Here is a 21,702-nt window from a genome sequence, read left to right on the forward strand (position 1 = left end):
AATACCTACCGTATATTAAGTTCAGAGCCCTAAAATTAGGTGCAGGTCAATTTGCCCCTTTGCCATTTAATAGTTTAACAGGTTTAGTAATTTCATCCCCATATTTTTCAGAAAGAGACTTTTGCCATATGACGTTTCGTACCAACTACGTGTCCCTTGCCTTCATACATGGCTTTCTGGACATTTCAGACCTGCTTTGTCAGTTGATTATTGGGAAATATAGGTTTCCATGAACTGATCCGTCTAATATATGTAGACTCCAATAAATCCTATTCATCAGCTTGAAATTCCTCAGACTTATTCTGATTTGGTGAGGGGGTCATAATCTGTACTATTCAGAAGAATTAAGTTAAAATATGTCTCAGTAGATTTACACCTCTCAGAAATAAGAAATTATATAAAGTTAAATTCTACAAGACTTGTGAGCATCTTTATGGGTATTCATCTAAATTCCTATATATAAAAAAAAAGCTACCAAAAGAAAAAAACTTTTAATCGCCTAAGGAAGCTTGTACAAAATGGTTTATTTATGGGTACCAAATGAGACTACCAAGGGATGAAATAAGAGAGAGTAGGTACAAGATGGATGTGGGAATGGGTGAAGGGGACATTCAGTAACCACACTGCCAACTTAAAAGCTTTTTAAATGTTTTAAATATATCAGATTTTTTGCACATAATCTATCTGGTGACATTAATTCACATTATTAGTTTCTGCCTTGCGTCCTTCAGAAGGAATGCAGTCAATATCCTTCCACTTCTTTTTTATTTGACTATCAATCCAGCCTCACTTGTCCTCTACTGGCTAGCTAAAGCGGTCAGACACGCCCACTTTAACGACCCCTTTAGCAGAGAGCAGTAATGGCAGATTGGATCACTGTGCTCATTTGCATGTGCACCCCAGCAGCACGCGTTTCCTGTTCATACAGAGACATGGATGAAAATCGAGGTCAAATTCATTTGCAAAAGCAATCAAGTCCACAGATGAACTTTAACAGTCCCTGAAATACAAGACAAGAAGCTTTTACTTTTAAATCCGTCGACTTTTGTAGTTTGAACTTGGCATTTAACTTAATTTCCCACAACTGTGTCATGACAAAATTAATATGACCCTAAGCTCTCTTAACAGCAGCTACAGTTAGCTAGTGTTTTGAATTGCAGAGATATATCTGCAGCACAAATTGAGAATTATACTGAATTCAAGAGTCAGATTAGATTTGTTTATTGTGTTTAGTCATTAATAATGGTGCTAAAACCTCCGCTGAGCTAAAGGGACTTCAGCAGAAAACAATACAATGCAGAAAGGAACCTTTAAGGTCACTAATGTTTGCAAGGCTTTTTATCTAAGCTCTTTTAAAATTATACTGTAATAAGAGTATATTGAAGAGTAGATGATGGAGTTATTTAGAAAAATTCTAGAATCAACCAGGAAAACCAGGAGGTAAGAAAATCACCAAATCTCTCTTACCCGTATAAATATTGAGTGATATAAAATAGGGAGCAAACAGCCTAATTAATGGGGATCAACTATAGAAAGTTCAAAGAATAAAATACATTTGAGCTCTAAATTAAGGTACCTTTTCAAGTGAACAGCTGCTGCAGTTATTCTAACCTTTAACTGAGATTCTTTAACCTAAACTCCAAAGACTTTGGCTAAAACATGTAGGCAGATCAATGTTATCTTCTAAAGTAAATATAAATTAAAGGTCCCCTAAAATAAGAGCAATAAATTGAGATAATAAATGCAATAAAAACGAAAATTTAAATTGTTTTATCTTGTTCGTGTTTACCTACATGATTAATAATCGTTCTTTGACGGCTAAAGTCAATAGTAGAGGAGTGAAAGGGGCTTTAGGCCCCTTTGGGAGGGATGAGGGATTTAGCAACTTAATTAACAGCAACTGTAGTTACTGAACGGTAACTACACAAGATGTTAGCTGAAGCGCTGACATTAAGGAAAGAAACACCCAAATCGCCGCAGGTTGTTTATGTTTACGTACAGGCTAGCGTTTGCATTGCAGCACAGCTATCTCAAACAGGAACTTAGGAAAGTAGTTTCTAACTCATAAGTCATTGCAACTAAAGTTGTGAATTTGTTTAAATTCTGTTTAGCAAACCTAATATCAATGTTGCTGAAGAAGCAGCAAATCATTGCTTTTTCACAAGCAAAGATACTAACAAAACATTTGCTGTTGTACTGTTATACAGGAGGACATAAAAAAAACTACCAGCTAAAACTGTACCTTTACCAGAGAAAACAAAACTTCTACTAGCTAACAGGAAGGCTGAGCAGAGACTACAAAACATATATGTTATTCCTTACGCTTTTCACCTCTGCCTGTAAGGGAAATTTATGGATTTGGAAATGTAGGCTTTTTGGAAAACCTGAGGGTTAAGTTATAGTTTCCACTCTAAAGTGAATACACTTAAAGGTTGCTGTTCACAGTTAGTAGTAGTGCTTCTTACCATGCCATAATCATGCTTATTATTAATATCATATGCTAAAGATTAAGCTTAAAATGTCAAGTCTTTATCATTTTACCTTTGTTTTAAAAAAATAAAAAATAAAACCTTATTTTACAAGAAGAGTGTGACATTGTGCTTCTAATATAATTAAGGCTGGTCTATAAGATGGGTTACAAAATATTACTGTAGTTCAAAGGTTGAGAATATATAGTTCATACTAAGAACATAAGGTGAAAATATTGCTAAACCAAATTATTTGCAATAACTTCTTGATGATTGGGTCTATAATATACAGGGATCACGTGTGGGAAAACACAGAGAGATAGAGAAAACTGAATTTGTTCCCGCAGCAACAAAAGGAATAGATGCAAGTCGCACAGAGTGGAGGACCAGAGCAGCATGTGCAAAAAAAAGAGATTTCTTTCAGATAACATTTGTTTTTTCTCATACTAGTAACAGCATAATTCCCGGGCATTTGGTTTATGCAAAATGTCAATTTAAAAAAGCAGTCAGTTCATTTCAATCAGTCAAAACTGGACATTTTAAAGTTAGCTCCACCTCAGTGCAGCGGCGCTAATCTCCAGGGAGACTCATGCAGTCAGCATCCCTGCACTTTGTGTCTATCTGCCCCTGCTGCAATTTTAATTCACCTCCAATGCATCTCCTCAGCCCTCCTCATTTCAATCTTCATTGTTCAGTGTTCTGCTTGCATAGCCACCCTCGTTTATCCAGAGCGTTTTAAAATGGAAAAATGACCCAACGAGCCCCTTTCCTACGTCACAGGTTGGGATCGCCGGACCTGAGGATCAGTTAGTTTTCATATCCACCAGCTACAGGTGGCTGGAAGCACCAAATCTCTGCAGAAACCACTCGTGCTCCCAAAATGTCAATGCAGCACGAGTCTGTCATGTGTGCAGATAGAGCTAGTGGTGAAGATATGTTGAAGGATTTCTGTGCGTAGGAGGGACTTCACATGGCATCAGTAGGGAGAGGCAGCAGTGATCGCAAAGGACTGATGAACACAGAGGAAATGCACAAAAAGAAAGACATCCAGCCACTCATAACACTCCAAATGATGCAAAAACATGCAACCAACTCTCTTGCCTGCAGAACAGAAGCTGATTTCCATTCAACGGCTAATCTAAAAGTCAAATATAAAAACCTGAAAAACACTCACCATGAACTGAACGTTGTCAAACCCGTTGGCCAGCAGGTGGTTCTCGTACTGGACCAGACCGATGGAGTCCAGCCACTGTCCGACGGACTGCAGCGGGCAGCGGGGACCTATGAGGGGGTGGAGGGGCAAACGCTTCAGTAGGGAGTAGCCGTCCACGCGGTAGCAGCGGCAGTCCGGCTGAGACAGCTGGCACTGCCACATCATGTTATGGCGGGCAAAGTGGCTGTCGAAGGAGCCCGCCATGCTTTTTAAGGAGTCTTTTGGCAAGGAAAAAATGAAGGGAGGGCAGGTAGAGGGAGGGAGGGGAGAGGGTGAAAGGGAAGAGGGGAGAGGCTAGGCAAGGGGCATGGTGGGGTGTGATGGGGTCAGCATGCAAAGAAGCCGAGCAGGTAAAGTGCAGAGGTCCAGATGTTCTCCGAATCCAGCCAGAGGGTAGAACGAGAGGCGGCGCGCGCGTGAAACTGAAAGTTGTATCCGGAAAAAGAGCTCCTTTTTTTTTTTCCTGCGGGGGTAAATCCTTCCAGAGATTAGCTGAAGTGTAGCTCTGTGTCTGACGTGCGAAGCGCAGCGGCAGCCGCTCTCGGTTCAGCTGTTGCGCTCGCTCGCTCCGTCGCTCCCTTGCGCTGGTGTATATGCGTGCGCGCAGCAGAGAGAGAGCTGCTGCGTTGTAGGTTTCTCTTTATCAAGTACTCCCACTCTCATCTGTATGCTTCTGCAGCCTCCTTTCTCTCTCTCTCTCTCTCTCTCTCCTTTTTTCTCAGCTCTGCCTCCCCCCCCCCTCCTCACCAACTTCCCTCTGGTCTGTATCTTCCCTCAGTGGCGATCGACACCCTGCCGTCTCTGCTGCTGTACATATATCTGCCTCGCTCCGTTGACACCAGCCACCACAACAGCTCCAGCATCTTTGTCTTTAAGCCAGAAAGCCTCCCACGCACACAGCATCCTGAGTGAATAGATAGGCGTGTGTGCCTATGTGGTGCGATACGTTTTGCTCTGGTGGCGAGGTTGAGCTGCTCTGGCACAAACCAGGTTTCTGGCTACGATAACGATGGTTAGAAGCGGCTTCGCATCAATGGATGAAAAGAGGAGAAGAAGGGAAATAAACAAGGGATGAGGGGAGGTGGAGGGATGTGGAAGTTAATACATGCGATGGGGGCTAAATGCAGCAAACGGATGACTGGAGGAGCATCCAAGGCGTGCAGGTGGAGAAAAATTTGTAGATATAATTTTTTTTAATGCCTTGCAAAACTATTCACACTCTTAAACATTTTTTTTAACCATTTTTCTTGTTGCAACTGCAGACTTTGATGTATTTTACTGTGATTTGATGTGATAGACCAAAACAAATTAGTGCACAATTATAACCTGGAGGGCTAGGGCTGAATCGTTTGTTTTCACTGCAATTACAGCTGCACGTTTTTTTTTTTGGGAGGCTCTACCAGCCTTGCATATCTAGACGCTACAATTCTTTGTAAAGCAGCTCAAAATCACAAATTGCACAGAGAGCATCCGTGAACATCAATTTTCAAGTTATGCCACATATGCTCAATTGATTTGATGTCCGGATATTGACTTAGCCATTCTATGCCTCGATTCTAACCATTCCCTGACACCTTTGGCCGTGTGTCTGGCTTGTCCTGCTGGGATGGGAATCTCAGCTCAAACAGCTCTGGATAATATCCTACACCAGGCAAAAGGAGCCCCAACCAAGTACTGAGGACTGTACATGCTCATAGTTTTCATGTTCATACTTTTCATTTGATCAACATTTCAGAAAATCTGTTTTTCGTGTTGGTCTTAAGAAATATTAGAATTTTCTGAGATCTGGAATTTGGGGTTTTCATTAGTTGTCATCAAAATTAAAATAAAAACACTGGAAATAGATCAGTCTGTGTGTAATGAATGAATATAATATATAACTTTCACTTTTTGAATGGAATTACTAAAAAATAACATTTAGTTAACTTTTTCATAATATTCTAATTACATCACCAGCATATGTATTAACTAATGAGTATCACATTGAGAAATCCTGATCAAATCACTTAATATTTTCATTTTTTAAAATAAAATAAAATAACGTGGAATCCATTTCATAGAATTTAAAGGGGGAAAACATGGAGATGTTGAAGAGGTGTGAATACTTTTGCAAGACACTCTATCAAGAACTTGAAAATAAAACTGTCTAATTTCACATTTCAAACAAAGATTACCAATTGTGTGACAATGTCAGAAACTTGGGTTAATTTCATGTTCTTTCTAAACATTTATGTCAAAAGATTAGGAAAATTTGCCCATTTGATATGAGCCACTGTCAGAAGGGAGTGTAGAGAAATCATTTTAATATTCTCCTTTATTAGGAGAAAAGCATATATATATATATATATATATATATATATATATATATATATATATATATATATATATATATATATATATATATATATATATGCGACTAAAGCATGACAATTTGCCTTAATAGACATGACATGTCTACAGTGGACTTTCACATTAAGAGCCCAAAGAAAAATTTGCGTCTCGTCTCCAGTGACTTTCCACACAAGCACAAAGGTGTTCAAAAGCAACGGTTTTCTGCTTCATATGCAAATCTCATCCACATAAAACTGGCAATAAATGTAGGAAAAATAGAGTTTTTTTCTGAAATCCTGATCCACACTGGAGAATTTTACAAACTCACTTTTCTGTGCATATGTGTGGGTTTGATTTTAGGAAATAAATATGCAGAAGTTCACTACGCCCACTTTTTCCATTAAAGCCAAAAACCCACAGTAACAATTTAGCAGTTTCACCTGTTTGTACTCATGACTCAGTCGCAATAAAACGTCCATTGTTTGCTAAAAAGCAGAAAATCCAACCTGTACTCCAAATCTTCTTATTTATGGAAACATTAACTCCAGCTACTGGTGTTGAGTATGTAATTCAGCAATTTGGTTGTAACTTTTTGTCTTGATAGTTTTAGAGCCACTGTAGCCAAAAATAAACAGTTGGGAGAGAAGGTAAAATTACGAGAAAAATCTAAATCAAACATTCATGAACAAAAGAAAGTTCTGAAATGTTAGAAAGTCGTACATTTGCTTACTGTTATTGGCGAGAATAACACTAAGGCATCATATGAGTTGTGTCATCATAAAATTGTGAGAAAGGTAATAAAAATTCCTCTAAAAGAATAAAGTCGGTGGTGTCCAAGGTTGCAGGTGGGACCCAGTGGGGGTCTTAATTTCCTTTTATCTCGAAAAGTTTTTCACACCACTAAATGGCATTAATCTTGAAGTCTATTCAAATTTATGTAGAATTTTATCTCTCCCAGCTCCTTTAATGTGTCATTTATTATGATTTCAATGGCTCAATTATGTCATCATAAGTTAGAGATCTTTTTCCAAAATATTGCAAATTATTTTAATTTACTATATATATTTCTATAGGTTACCAACAGATTTAGACTCTTTTGCCTGTGCTGCCAATCCCAGTTTTCAAACTTTCTGGTTTTATGGGGTTTTAAAGCCAAACCATCCTAAACTGTCTTTTGTGGGGGTTTTGTTTTGGTTTTTTTGACTGAAATTGTGGATGAGGAGAAATGCTCCCCACACTGCATAAACAAAACTTATTCTAGAAATCAGTGTATTTGTCTTTGATTTAAATAAGAAGATCTGCCAATGGAATGAGTATTTTGACCCCTACAATAAGATAATTAGATATACTGCACTTGAAATAAGATAATGGTGATTAGTTATTCAATTGGCAGATTATCTTAATCTACTTGCAGAAATCAAGGACAAAGGACCTATAATTGGCAAAATTGTTAGACAGTTTGTATAAATTTTCATTCAATTTAATATATAATTAATTTTTTATATAATTTACAGTGGCGGTTGACATGTTCTGGATATTGATTGTATTTCTCAAAAGTTTTAGGATTTTAGCAGTTAATATGTTGTGTGCTTTAACCTCCTTGCAGAAATAACAGCCAGCTAATGTAAGCTGTATTTTACACAGGATTTATCCTTTAAGTCAGATTATTTCACCCCCGCTCGCAGATGCACCCTCACACATACTCGGATGTTATTTACCTGAGCTGACCTCCTTGACGGCCAATCCGCTGCCGATCCCCGCTCCAATAGAGCTCATAATCTTGTCAATCTAAACAGATGAAAAAGAGTTAAACGGGTAAAAATGTGTACAGGACATATACATTGGGGGCGGGGGATAAGTTCTAATAACCAGAAATAAGGCATAATTCCTATTTCTGGATTCGCGCGTCACATAATGTGATCCCTGTACCACCCGGGCTGCTGAGTGTCAGCCATTTCCTCTGTGGACTGAGGGAGCAGGAACCTTTCAGGCAGCTGAACACAGATGAAGACAGAAGGAGACAGACTGCTGGCTGCAGCACTGGACATGCTGCTAACCGCTGAACTGTACAACCTGCTCATCTGTCAACGAGGCAGCGCAGCTCGCCGTCCACAGCGTCTCAGAAAGTGCCACATGGTGCGTTTACAAGTGCATCTCGAAAAGCTTGTTATTTAGATCAATTACACAAGGAATGATCTATTTCAGCTTACAGCTAACACAGACTCAAAACCTAGCTCTTCCAGAAATTTTAATATTACGTAAGACCAACAAGAAGGAATTTCCCATACAGAAATGTTATCTATAATATCTCCATGTACCATCATAAACAAAATGGCTGATTTTAACAGTATTCCAGCAGACAGTCACTGAAACGCTCCACAAGGAGGGCGAGCCAGACTGCTAAAGAAGCTGTGTCCACGCAGATCCATGGAAAGTTAAGTGGAAGGAAAAGTGTTTAAGGAGCACAACCAATACTGATAAAGCAAACCTTTAAAGGGTTTTAACGCACAGACAGTCTAGTCCACAGTATCCAGATGTGCAAACACAGTTTCTGTCAGATGTAGTTCTCAAATCTGGCTAGAAACATTCCTAAAGTTTAGGAAAACTCCTCTGTTTTGCAGCGTTGCTCCTTAGTGCGACATCAGGGGAATAAAGGTGATTGTTGATTTTCAGCACAACCTGCTCCTTTATGGAATTAATCCATTATTGTGGCAAACAAATAACATGTTTGGAAATGGAAATTTGAAAACAATGCAATAAAAAAAGTTATTTTTTCATATTTTATAATTTCACTTTTTTAATTTTATTTTTCATAAAAAAAAATCCAAAATCATTTTTACACATTTTATTTGGTCAAATTGTATATATATATATATTTTTATTTCTCTTTTTGAGTTGTAGAGATCACATTCTCTTCACTTCTGGGGACGCAGTTTAAATTTTTCCTAAATTCTGTTTTTGAAAAAATAAAATCCTGAGAAAACAGCAAAGTTATTCTCAAAATCTTTTGATTAAGAAGCTTTTCAAAGTTTAAATGCTGGATTGCACTTATTTTTTTTTTTTTTCAAATTTACATTTACAAAACATGCTTTTTTCTTGCAACAATAATCGGAAAAAAATTCACTCCATACTCCTTTTGTGTTACTAAAACTTTGTACAATTATGTCCTTTTAACCTCTCTGCAAACGTTTTAGTTTGCAAAGGACAAAAAGGTTCAGGTCAAAACAAATTCTACGCGGACAACTGAGCTTTATTTAAAATTAATTATATTCACTCTGACTGACGGTAGGTTTTTTTGTACCTGAGAAATCTAAAAGTAGAAATTCTACATCTGATTATTATTTTAAGGGTTTGCACAATGCAACCAGACTATTTTTCACAACTTACCAACATATTTGTTTGCTTTTTACCCGTGAGCCATATGTGTTACATTAAAGGTGGAAAAGGTTTCAAAATAAAATTTTATTCCCTTTTTTATTGAAGATTATCTTAAAATCAAAACTCCTGCCATTTTAACAGGAGTGGACGTTTGAGATCCACTGTAAATACATATATTTTACTTTAAATTAAAGCAGCTTCATACCAACCCATGGTGATCACATCTGTTATCCCTAAAAACCTGAGTAATAACGTACAAGGAGCCGGTTAAAATACCAAATGTGAGTCACAAACTACATCTGCTTGAAGCCTGTTGCGTTAATGAGGAGCTTCAGATTACTGACGTCCCATGCGACCAGCTTCTTGCTAACAATGTGCTGCAAATAGGACAGCTTCTCTATATTGATACAGCAGCTAATTTTTCCCCTTCAGAAAACATGCAATTCGACAAGAAAGGTTACCATAAATAGCAAGATTCCTTTAAAAAAAAAAAACATAATAACCTGATAGTAATTCATCAGAATCAGCAAGTCAGGAGTTGTGTTGACTAATTAATTAGCATGCAAATGCAAATGTGGCCAAGCATAAACTAATGGGCTTTCACTCACATCATTAGAATGATTTTAAATACAGCCCAGGTTATTTAAATGATTACTTCTGATGGGATTTGCATGTTTCCTTTAACGGACGTAGTGCACAACGGCTAGATGATTCCTAATATCTCTTAAAGGTATGTCTGATAAGCCGTGGGTTTCAGTCAGGGAATAACTTCCATTTAACAGGCTGAGCCGTCGGGCCAGAAACACGGAAACATGTCTGGACCCTCAACAACAGAAACTACCTTCAAAGATCCAGTCCCTCCCTGGATTTCCCAGAACATCAGAGTGAGACCGTTGTAAATGAGCGCTTTTCTCTTTCCTCACAGTAGAAAATGAGCACGTTTCAAAGGAAACACTGATGCTGCTCAGTGCTGAGGGTGCAGTTTTCACTCCTGCAGAGGCCGTTTGCTTTGAAAAGCTTATTTGCCTTAAATCGATTTTACAGAAACATCCAAGACGAGTCGCAGCGCAGGCACAGACCGCACTCCTTCCTTAATGTCGCCATTGATTAGATCATCTGGATGTTAAGCTGTTCGCATCGGCTTACCTCCTCCCACTCGGCGGTGAAAGAGGGGGTCCGCTCCAGTCTTTTTTCAGGGCTCGCGCTTTCCCGAGAGCCGGGGCTTCCAGGCCCCTGGCCCCGTGATCCAGACCCCCAACTGTGCTCCTCCTGAAGTAGAAAAAAACGGCACATGACAAAACTACTTCCACACGTGACCTATGACTTGCAAAAAAAAATTTTAATCAAGAGTTTACGTCACTAATAGCTTTATTTTCATCAAACAGACTATGCATTTTCTGTGGCTAATGATTTATTTACAGTGAATTAAACAAATCTCAAACGAAGCACAAGGCTTGGAACACTGTGGCCCAGATTGGGGAGTTATCTCGTTGCCCGAACCGGTTTGAACTCACTTTCTGAAGTCGCTTCATAGAAACTGTAATTTATGCACATGAATATTCAACAGAGCTGAATCCACACCCAACTCGGAACTGTTTTCTTTTTTAAATGGGACACACATCAGACAAGGCTTTCATTGATCTCACCTACAGCGGATTTAAGTCTTCACTCCTCTGTGTAAATGTTATATTTATTGAGGGGAAACTGTTTCCACTTTTAATACGACATACATCCTGTGATAATCTAAGTGAAAAATACACAAATGTGTAAGAAAGAGCTGCAGCAATCTGGGTTAGATTAATCCTAGTATTTTAATAGGAGTCCATCATGAACCCACATATTACCCACAACCCTTTTCCACAGTAGTCTAGTAGTTGCTCCACAGACTTTCCTCCAGATTTAGCTCAGGACTTTTGCCCAACTTTGACTTTCTTCTGGTGAAGTCACTTTTGTTTACTTGGATGCGTGACCGGACTCTCTGTGACGGTGACCAATAAAAATCCCTCTTTTCCAGCTTTCTAGTAAACACCCCACAGTTAAAACAAACTTGCTGTTTATCATTTTGTCCACTTTCACAAAACCCTAACTTAATTACAGAGAAGTACACTGCAAAAACAGAACTAAAATAAGTAAAATGTTCTTGAAATTATTGTATTTTTCCTTCATTTGAGCACGTAAATAAGATGATCTGCCAATAGAATAGGATTTTTGCACTTAAAATAGGAACAATTCATCTCCATCATCTTATTTGAAGTGCAGAATGTCTCATTATCTTATTTTAGGGGTAAAAATACTCGTTCCATTGGCAGATAATCTTATTTACCTGCTCAAATCTGGGACAAAAACACTAATTTTAAGAACATTTTTACTTATTTTTAGATCTGATTTTGCAGTGTGAGCAGTTGAATAAGATAATCTGCCAATGGAATAAGATTTTTGCACTTAATATGGGAAGAACTCATCTCCATCAACTTATTTCAAGTGCATTGTATTGGATTTTCTTATTTTAGGGGTAAAATTACGCTTTCCATTGGCAGATAATCTTATTTACCTGCTGAAATAAAGGACAAATACACTAATTTCAAGAAAATTTTACTTATTTTTTGTTCTGTTTTTGCAGTGTATGAAGCTGTCACAACCGTACTTTATTGTAGCACCCACTCATAAAGGATTTATTTAGGTTATATAGTTTCTTTCTGGAGGAAATATGTCATATTAGATGTAAAATAAGTTCTGAGATGGCCATCTGTCATATTACATCACAAAAACGGGTATGTATACTCCTTATTTTTCCCTGTACCTGATGCTAACCAGAGAAAAGCCAACACAAAAATGTAAAGTCCCACCTGTATGGGGGACACGGCCACCAGGTTCGAGTCGGACTTGGAGAGAGACTTGGACAGCTGCAAATCCAACACACTGCGTGGGACGGATCTCATCCTCCCCAGGGTGCAGGCTCTCTCCTCGTAACCGTCCTTGGCCTCGCCTCCTGCCTGGTTCCCCTGCGACTCGCCAAATCCTCCGTTCTGTCCCGGGGAACAAGAGGCCGGGTGGCTAAGGGTTGACCATCCACGAGGCACGTCCACCTGTTCACAGTTCTTGGGCTGAATTTGGTCCTGGTTGACCCTGGTGTGGAAGATGGTGCGGTAAACAATCTGGGGCTTCTGGGTCCTCTGAGGGGACGATTCGTTCTCAGTTCTGGAGAAGCCCTGAGAGGCTCCCCCTCCGATCACAGCGCTGAGCTCTGGAGTCTGCAGCGCGCCGCTCTGGACTTCTGAAGGAGCATAATTAAAGTGTTTGGGGCTATAAAGGTGATAAGGCGTATCTGGGGGCTCGCACGCTGGAGACGATCCATGAAGGAGGCCTGCAAACTCCTCTGGGATGAGGCTTTTTCTGTTGTCCCCCGCGAGGTGGCTGGAACTGGAGGAAGAGCCGAGAGGAGGCGCGGGCGGCTCCCGCTGGTACGCGCCGTCGTCTAGAGAAAAGACACGGGGGAAAATTACTAAACTACCTGGAAATTATAGTTCAGCAGATATTAAAATCCTGCTGATAAAAAACTAGAATGTGTTTTTTTTTCTCTGTAGAAGAATCTATGCACTGCAAAAATAGAACTAAAAATAAGAAAATATTTCTTGAAATGAGAGTATTTTTCTTTAATTTGAGCAGGTAAACAAGATTATTTGCCAATGGAATAAGTTTTTTACACTTAAAATAGGAACAATTCATCTCCATTATCTTATTTTAAATGCAATATATCTTATTTTAGGGGTAAAAATACTCATTCCATTGGCAAATAATCCTGTTTACCTGCTCAAATCAAGGAGAAATACATTCATTTCAAGAAAATTTTACTTATTTTCAATTCCCTTTTTGCAGTGTGCTGTTTGATTTTTCACCTCCTTTAAGATTCTGCAAACAATGTGCTTCCAGAGTTTGAACTTTATGAATGACCACATGATTGATGTATTTAGGACCACCGACCATTTATTAGGGGATGTTGTGAAAGGAAAGCCCACTCACTGGCTGTGGGGAGCCATGCAGGAGAAGCTGCTGAAAGCTGCTTTTTATTCTACATGCAGAGATTTAATTCGTCTTTTCTAAAGCATGCGTGTCTGCATTTCAAAGCAAACACCTGAGGTCACAACTTGTTGAGGTTCAAGGTCCATCATTAATGCTTTTTAATCTTACTGTGGATTTTTTTTTCCAAATCCTGAAAAGACTAATACCTACCAAGGACTTGCATTAATTCAGGCTATAATTTAACAACATAAGGATTATTTAAACTAGATGTTTTGGGGGGAGACTGATTTAGCTTTTTTTCTTTTTGCAGATGAAAATGTTATAGAAGCTAAAAGTTTTACAACACATACAATAAAACAAGTCAGAGTCAACATGACACATAAATACACAGATGCAAGAATAATTCCAGTTTTTAGAGAAAGAAGCTTTTAAAGGAGATCTGAAAGCTTCAAGAGGGCAAACATTTAAGCAATAGTGTGCTCTGAAGATTATTCCATGAATTCATAGGAAAATAAGAGAACATAGTTCCACTAAAACATTCTGGATAGTCGATAGAGAAGAAAACTCGATGAAATCATAGCAAGGGTCTGGAAATGTTAGATTACTCTAGATTTACTCAGCCAGGCTTTGTGCATGACAACATACCAGTGCTGTTGTCTTCTTAGGCTTAGCAAGGCTCAAGAAACCAGATTCTTATGGATACAGTGATGATTTCTGTATAAATAACTTGTTAAAAGATGCAGAGTCTGAACAGAACCAGAAGCACCACGGATATAAAAGACAATGTAATCCAGAACCTCCTAAAATGTAGCCTGAACAAGTTTTTCCTCACTGGCCAGATTTAGAAAATAAAGATAATGTCTAACTTTTAGCTTTTTTTAAACTAAATGCACACAATTGAAAAAAAAGAAAGGTTGTCCTCCATCAAAATACTCAAATATTTGTAGAATGATGTTCAGGGATCAGAAAGGTAGAAATTATAACGTTATGAGATCAGATGTTCAAATCAAGATGCTGGGTTTCTGAAGCTGGAGAACAACTTTTTCTCTGCAGGAAAGGAAAAATGAACCTCCCTTAGCATCCTGATCACTGTATGTGGCGACGAGACCAACTCTGGTCCAAGTCCAGCCTTGTTTGTCACATTGCTAGCTCTTAACTTTTTAACTATTGCTCTAATTGCTGGTATTAACAAGTTTGGGCAACATGTCTATTTTTGGTTGCAATTTCCTGATTTCATAGAATGGATTCTCTTCTCTTTCCCATTTTGAAGAAAGGCTAAGAGAAAAAGGCCTCTGCACCACATCTCATGGAAAAAGAAGCCATGATTAATTAATTTAAGGTTCAGAAAAACTGATTTACTTTAAGCATCTTTTTAAGACGAGCCGTGAACACGAAACAAAGCCGGCGTGTTTTTCAGAGAAATCTCCAGCGAAGTGACAAACTGAACCAACAGGGATTAACTGGCACAATAATGATGTTAGTCCTCGAACAGAGAGCCACTTCATTCCAAGAGTAAATGTCGCATTTTAGCTTCGGCACTGTGCTGTCTGCTGTGTATAAAGGCACAAAGAACATCCATTAACAGTCCTCCATTAATCAGGCCTGAAAACATGACTCATCTACAATGTTGGGTCGACTTAAAATGGGATTTACAAAAGAAACTAAAAAGGTGTTTTTGGTACAAATACAGGTGCGTGTAAAAACAAAAAACAAAACATTTAGAATATGTTAAAAAAAGTATTTTTTGTCACTCATACAGTGAAACATATATAGTTTCTGTGTAAAGAGTGAAATATCTAAGGCTTAATTCTTGTCATTTTGATGCTTATGAGCTACAGATAACGGAAATTATAATCAGGTGTCACTAGAAATGAGAATATTTCATAAAATCAACAAATAGGGTATTCTAAACAGAAAAATGTTGATGAATTACTGCATTGGTGCGGCGTGGCATGTAGCAGACAGGCCTGTGGTTTTGCTGAGGTGAAATGGAAGCCCAGGTTGCTTTGGTAGAAGCCTTCAATTGTATTGTTAGGTCTAGTGTCTCCTCTTCCTCTTGACAACACATTTTTATGGGGTCAGGACCGTCTACTGGTCAGTCAAGACAAATAACACTTTGGGCATTTAACCCACTTTTGGAACCTGTGGCAGTGTGTAAGAAATCAGCATTTCCATTAACATTGTTAACAGAAGGAAGCTTGAAATGCCACATTTCCTGGTAGATGGCTGAGCTGACTGAGGACTTCAGAAAACACAGTGGACCAACACCAGCAGATGACAGGACACCCAAAAATCATCACTGACTGTGGCAACTTCCCTCTGGGCTTCAAGCAACGTGGATTTTGTGCCTCTCCACTCATCCTCCAGACTTCTCTTTCCTTTGAAAAGATTAGCCTCTGTCCGCTCCTTGTGAAGCTCCCTCACATTCTTTATCAGATTTTGCTTGACAATCCTCTCAAGGCTGTGATTGTCCCTATTGCTGCTGGACCTTTTCCTACAGTTTTTCCTTCCACTCAACTTTCTATGAATATGCTCTGATACAGGACTCTGAACAACACTGCAAAAAGGGTAAAGTTTTCTTAAACAATGTATTTGTCTGTCATTTGAGCAGGTAGATAAGATTATCTGCCAATGAAATCAGTGTTTTCACCCCTAAAATAAGATAATTAGATATAATGCGCTTGAAATGAGATGGAGATACGTTGTTCCTATTTTAAATGCAAAAATCTTATTCCATTGGCATTTTATTTACACTTTCTTTCTCAAAAAAGGACAAATACACTCATTTCAAGAAAATTGTACTTTTAGTTCCCCATGATTGCGTAGGCCAGAACATGGCTATTACCAAACAGTTTTACAATAAAAATGATTTTTTTTTAATTCTGTATTATTTTATATTATAGTTTTCTGAAAAACAGATCTTTGGTTTTTAATTATCTGTAAACCAAAATCATCAAAGTTACAAGAAAAGAGGGTCTGAAATTAGGAATTTTATTCTATGAATCTATAGAAGTTTCACCTTTTGAAATGGGTGCCAAAAATAATTAACTTTTCATGATATTGTAAAAAAATTTTTTAGATGAACCTGCAATTTTGACTTGCAAAGTGATTGAAAGTCCAGCAAACTAACAATTGGAACACAACGCTATTATTGGCTGCATTGTTGACCTCAGTAACAATAACAGAGAACTGAGAAGCCGACAAACTGTCTGGGGTTTGATTTTTGCAGGTTCTCACATTTACTTCAGACAGAAAACCAACAATTGTCCGTCCCTAAACGAGACACAAAATGCCACATTTCTACACTATAATAATTCTATAAAGTCCTCACACAATGTACTGATATTATTATAGTGAAGTACAACAGTGCAGTACATAAATCTTTTCAGTTATCATTTTGATGCTGACTTTAGGAGGTGCAGTGAAATATTTGGCTCCACTTCTCCCGTTTCTCCCCGGGGTGTGTGTTTTTTAGGATTGCCATGTATACACACACACACACACACACACACACATTTCACAACCCTTAAAACAGAGGCGATAGTATCTCAGCACAAACAGCTAACCAAGCTCTGACAGGCAGCACTCAGCGAAGTGACAACATTTCAACCCTAAACACTTACATTTCCTGGTCCTGTAAATGCTTTGTGTTTAACTGGCCCATGCTGTTAAAACGACACACATACAAATGGTTTCTGATAAAGCCCCCTAACTGGTTATTGCGTCCATTCAAATCTCAAGATTTCATTGTTTGATTTCAGCAAAACTTGCAAATATCTGTAACTATAAGAAGTTACAGACTGGACCAGAGACGCAATTGGGAAGCAGTCTACAAGAAGGGACGGAGCAGACTGGACCTCCTGAGGAAGCTTAGGTCCTTCAAGGTTTGCAGCAATATGCAAATAGGAGTGTGATCTCCTCTGCCATCATCTGCTGAGCTAGCAGCATAAGAGCGACTGACTTAAAAAAGCTCAACAAGCTGATAAAGAAGGCTGGCTCTGTACTGGTAACCTTGCCTGAAAGATGAGTTCTCGCGGTATTTCTGCGTTCACAAACACACGAGAATCCATCTTGTCCCGCTCCGCCTTTAACCGATTGTGGCCGAACCAAACATGGTTTGGGTCAATCACGTTGCAGTATTGAGGTTTAAAGCGGGACATACTGGTGACGAAAGCACGAGCGTCTGAGCCCACAGCCGAACCGACACAAACACGGCAGCGCAGGAAGACGCAGGTGTAGCTGCTGCTATCACATCTGTTTTGTAAATATCCACAATTTCATCTTCGATTGTAGGACAGCAAGTGGCGCCTTCTCTAGCTTACCTTGTTGTGGATTCTCTTTATGTGTGCTCCTTATGTTTTAATTTGCCGATTGGCTAGAACCAACCTTTGGTAGGCGGACACTAATCAGTTCAGAGAGTTCTGCTGAAATTCCCTCCTTTCCCGAAACGGCTTCAAATGGAGCAGTCCCGGATTGATAATGTGCAGAACTAGAGTGCTACACATGATCAATCTGACTGGCCACGTTACTGTTCTAGGGACTCTTCTACAACGTCTAGAGATACAAAAGAAGGATTCTTCATGAAATGAAGTACATTATGGATAACCCTTAGCATTGTCTTCATCAGACTGTTGAACAACAACAGAGTTTCTTCAGTCAGAGGCGTCTCCACAACCGCTGAAAGATCGACCGCTACAGGCGATCCTTCCTGCCTGCAGCCATTACCATCAACAACTCATAGAAACCACATGAGTTGCAACAGCATTTAATTTCCATTTGGGATTAATAAAGTATTTCTTGAACTGAATTGAAGAAGTCTGTATAGGAAAACAAATTTAACTGGATCAGATGAGCTAGGCCACGCCCATTTCCACTTACAATTGTGTTACGCACCTCAAAGACGCCTGAATGGCCAAGATATTTGCATAACTTATCTAGAGAAGACGCTGAATAAAGGTGTAATGGCAGGTTTTATAAGTGTCACGAAAACTAACGCAGATATTCAGATGCAATTCAAACCAGATCTTAAACATGATCCTTAGGTGTCAAAACAACAGGACTAGTGCGACCAAACAGATTTACACCAAATTGTCCATAAACGCAGGGGAATAACTGAAGGGTACACTTGACTGAACCTCAACATTTGATCAAGTCAAATTGTGTCCATTTCCAACTCTGTAATTGCGCTTTCTCTCACATTCCTAATCAAAGCTAATGCCTGTATGCCTAGATTACACCCAATTGTTGCAATGACATTTTTTCCTCCCAGCTTGAATGTAAAAACTCAAGTTTTTTACATTTTCAGACAGTACTATTTTACATATTGATATCAGGTGACAAGTAGCAACTTTTAAAAATCAACCCATGTACAGAGGCATTAAAAAAAGAGGAACCAAGCTTATACCAGACATGCAGACTTTGTTATCTGAGAATAATTTTAAAAAGCCATGCCCTCTTTCTAGATTTTTGTTTATTCCTCAGATTCCAATTCCTCAGAGAGTTCTGACAGCTTGGAACGGTGCATTTCTTTAGGAGGTCTATTGAAGGCCATATACAAGTCGAAGGGCAGATTAAACATTAGGTGACACTACAAGAGGTATTTATCTCATAAATGGCTTTTGGAATTGTTATTTCAGGCAATTGGATATTTAAGCCCAATGTCTTTTCGTTCTACCTTCACCAGGATTGACCATTGATTGATGTTTACACTGTTTTACTCAGAAAGGCCCTACTGTTCAAACCTGTTTACAACAACTATGTGTTTTGAGACATGCTAACCGTGGTGGGAGGGCTGTGGACCCTCCCAAGTGCATGGGCTTCTAATTAATTTACTGATTTGGTTGCTTACTAAATTTAAATATGTTTTTGCTGAGAGTTTGCAGCTAGCAGCAAAGCTAAAACAAAATATTTTGACAGTCATTTCTCATTCATAAAGTGCATAAAAGCCAGTATGATTGGAGGTTAAAATCTGGGGGAAATGAAGAAAAAGGCTGAAATGTTTCCATTCAATGAAGACTAAATGCTATATTTAATCTGCAAAACAGCTCAGTGAATAAGGAATCTATAAATAAAGATGTTTTTTTTCTAGATTGTTCCATTTAAAGACTTCCAGCACCTTATAAACCATAAAAAGTTTCAATTTTCATGTTAAAATGTATTTCTCTATGTACGTCAACAGTAGTCTCACTACTTAGTCCTCTTCTTCACTCTGTGCTTTTCTGTCTTCTTTTTTTTTGGTAAAGTTAAGAACCAATGGCAACAGGTGAGCGTGTTAGTAGCTATGGGAACAATCTGAGTGCTTTCAGCCTCCAGCAAAGTGGGGGAAAAGTGTAGATTGGAAGTAAACAGTTGAAAAAGCTATTGCAGATGGAAAGGTAAATTATCTGTCGCTGCAGAAGGTAAATTACAGTTCATACAAAAGTTCTGTAGCTTCAGGCAAAGGTAAAGTAAAAATACATGGATTTTGTAAGAAAAAAAAGATGTAATTACATTTCATGACAGCAGATTACAGGACGAGTAACGCTGAATACTTCTAATTTGACTACAAACAGTCAGTGGCCTCCAGAAGTATTGAGTTAGAGAAAAGCTATATTGCTTACCTGAGAAACCACTGGAGGTTCCAGCTCAAACGAAAGAGCTATCAACGTTTATGTACGGCAATAAGCTTTTATTGTTACGCTCCATCCAGCCCCGCTGAAGTACAGCAACTATCTAAGAATGAAATGGTGAAAGAGCAGAAGATGCATCCCGCTGCATACCTGGGTTTTTTATTGCGACACGATATACACTATTGCAAACAGGTTACAACCTGCAGCAGCACAGCCTGGAGACGGACTGCTAGGAAAAGGAGGTGTTCAAGTCCACACAAACAACAGCAGTAACACATCTATGATTGTGTAAGTAAACATCACAGGCAGGCAACTTTATCAAGACTTCTCCACAGTCTTAGGCTGTGGCAATGCTTTCAGTGATAAAGAAAAAAAAAAGCCGCATACCGCAGATTGTTCTAGCTTGACATCGCGTGAGCTGAGGGACTCTGGTGCTTTGAGTAAAGATGGTGTCTCAGTTGTTTGTGCAAACAGTCCAAACCATGGTTGGGTATCTATCTATTAACTCATCAGCGCGTTTTGATTCACCACTAAACCAGAATTCACAAAGTAGTTTTAGACATAAAAGCAGGATTTCTAAAGTAAAATGCAGCAATTTGTCAAGATAATGACCAGGATATGTAGACAGCACAATGATGCTGCATTCAGACAGAACGCGATTTGAGCATCAGGGGCATCTTGGTTTACACGTTAGACGCTAGAGTTGGAAAATCGGAACTTTTGCAGCTGGACGTGAAGCTTAGTGGCGCATTTTCCAACAGGACGGAAGGACCATGAAAAGGAGGGAAGTCAACAATGGATTATTATCTATTATCTATGATCAGTCGAGCTAGCGCTACAGAGACAGCAGAGGATCTTGCCTGAAGGAGGATTAGCGAGGAAAAAACAATCAATTTAGGGGTGAGTTCCCCTTTAAATAGCTGTAAACACCTTTCCTCATAGCATTTTATCTTTATTTCTTAGATAATGATATATAAAATAAATTACACGGTAAAACTGTAAACACTAGAAAGTATTTGAGTGGACAATTGACATAGTTTTGGACACTAGTTCAAAGATGTGTTACAAATAAAGGATTGTTTACTTAGAAAGTATTTTATTTATTTTTTTTTTACTAAAAACCCAATTTAGGCAAAAAGTTTTTGAGGTCTTGTCTTGGTTCCACAACTGAGCCAAAGCAAAATTTTATTTACTACACCTAATGCATAAAAAGTGCATGCTTTTCTGATTTAGCCCAATCGCTGGCAGTGGGTCCCCAAATGATCAGGCCTAGACACTCTGGGAATTTACTCAAAGAACGCTAACCAAAAGACAGCCTTGTGGTAGATAATTATTAAATTTATGACACGGAAAACAAAGATGCATAATATAATTAACAAGCTGCTCTGTGAAATATGACAGCCTGTAAGCTTGTTATTAAAGGAGTGGAACTGGAATGTGGGCATAATTACCTTTATCAGCTCTGACTGTGGTTATCCCGCTTCCATGCGTCATCTTTATTACATGCTCAGACAACTAAGTAGTCAGAATTCACAATCTCACTTCTGTTTAAAAAGTATTATTGTCCATTGCTTAATTATATTTCTTTGTTTTAGTAATTATGTTCCGAGGAATTTCAAAGCTCTTGTGAAATCCCCTTTTTACTGGGCCTAAGGGCACATATTTTGATGTTTGAAGTCACTAT

At 38.6% G+C, this 21,702-nt stretch overlaps 1 protein-coding gene across 8 annotated transcripts in view; it reads right to left on the reverse strand.

Moving 5' to 3' along the window:
- anks1b (ankyrin repeat and sterile alpha motif domain containing 1B) overlaps positions 1–21,702 on the reverse strand; it is a gene marked incomplete at its 5' end in the record, with an annotated part of 190,637 nt that overhangs the window by 69,355 nt on the left and 99,580 nt on the right. For all 8 annotated transcript variants that reach the window (XM_036149154.1, XM_036149151.1, XM_036149150.1 and 5 more), the window contains 4 exon segments: positions 3,643–3,749; positions 7,731–7,800; positions 10,537–10,659; positions 12,237–12,865. In XM_036149154.1, coding sequence (XP_036005047.1) covers positions 3,643–3,749; positions 7,731–7,800; positions 10,537–10,659; positions 12,237–12,865 — 929 coding nt within the window.

The sequence above is a fragment of the Fundulus heteroclitus genome, chromosome 17, assembly GCF_011125445.2.
Source record: "Fundulus heteroclitus isolate FHET01 chromosome 17, MU-UCD_Fhet_4.1, whole genome shotgun sequence".
In the NCBI taxonomy this organism is placed as follows: Eukaryota; Metazoa; Chordata; class Actinopteri; order Cyprinodontiformes; family Fundulidae; genus Fundulus; species Fundulus heteroclitus.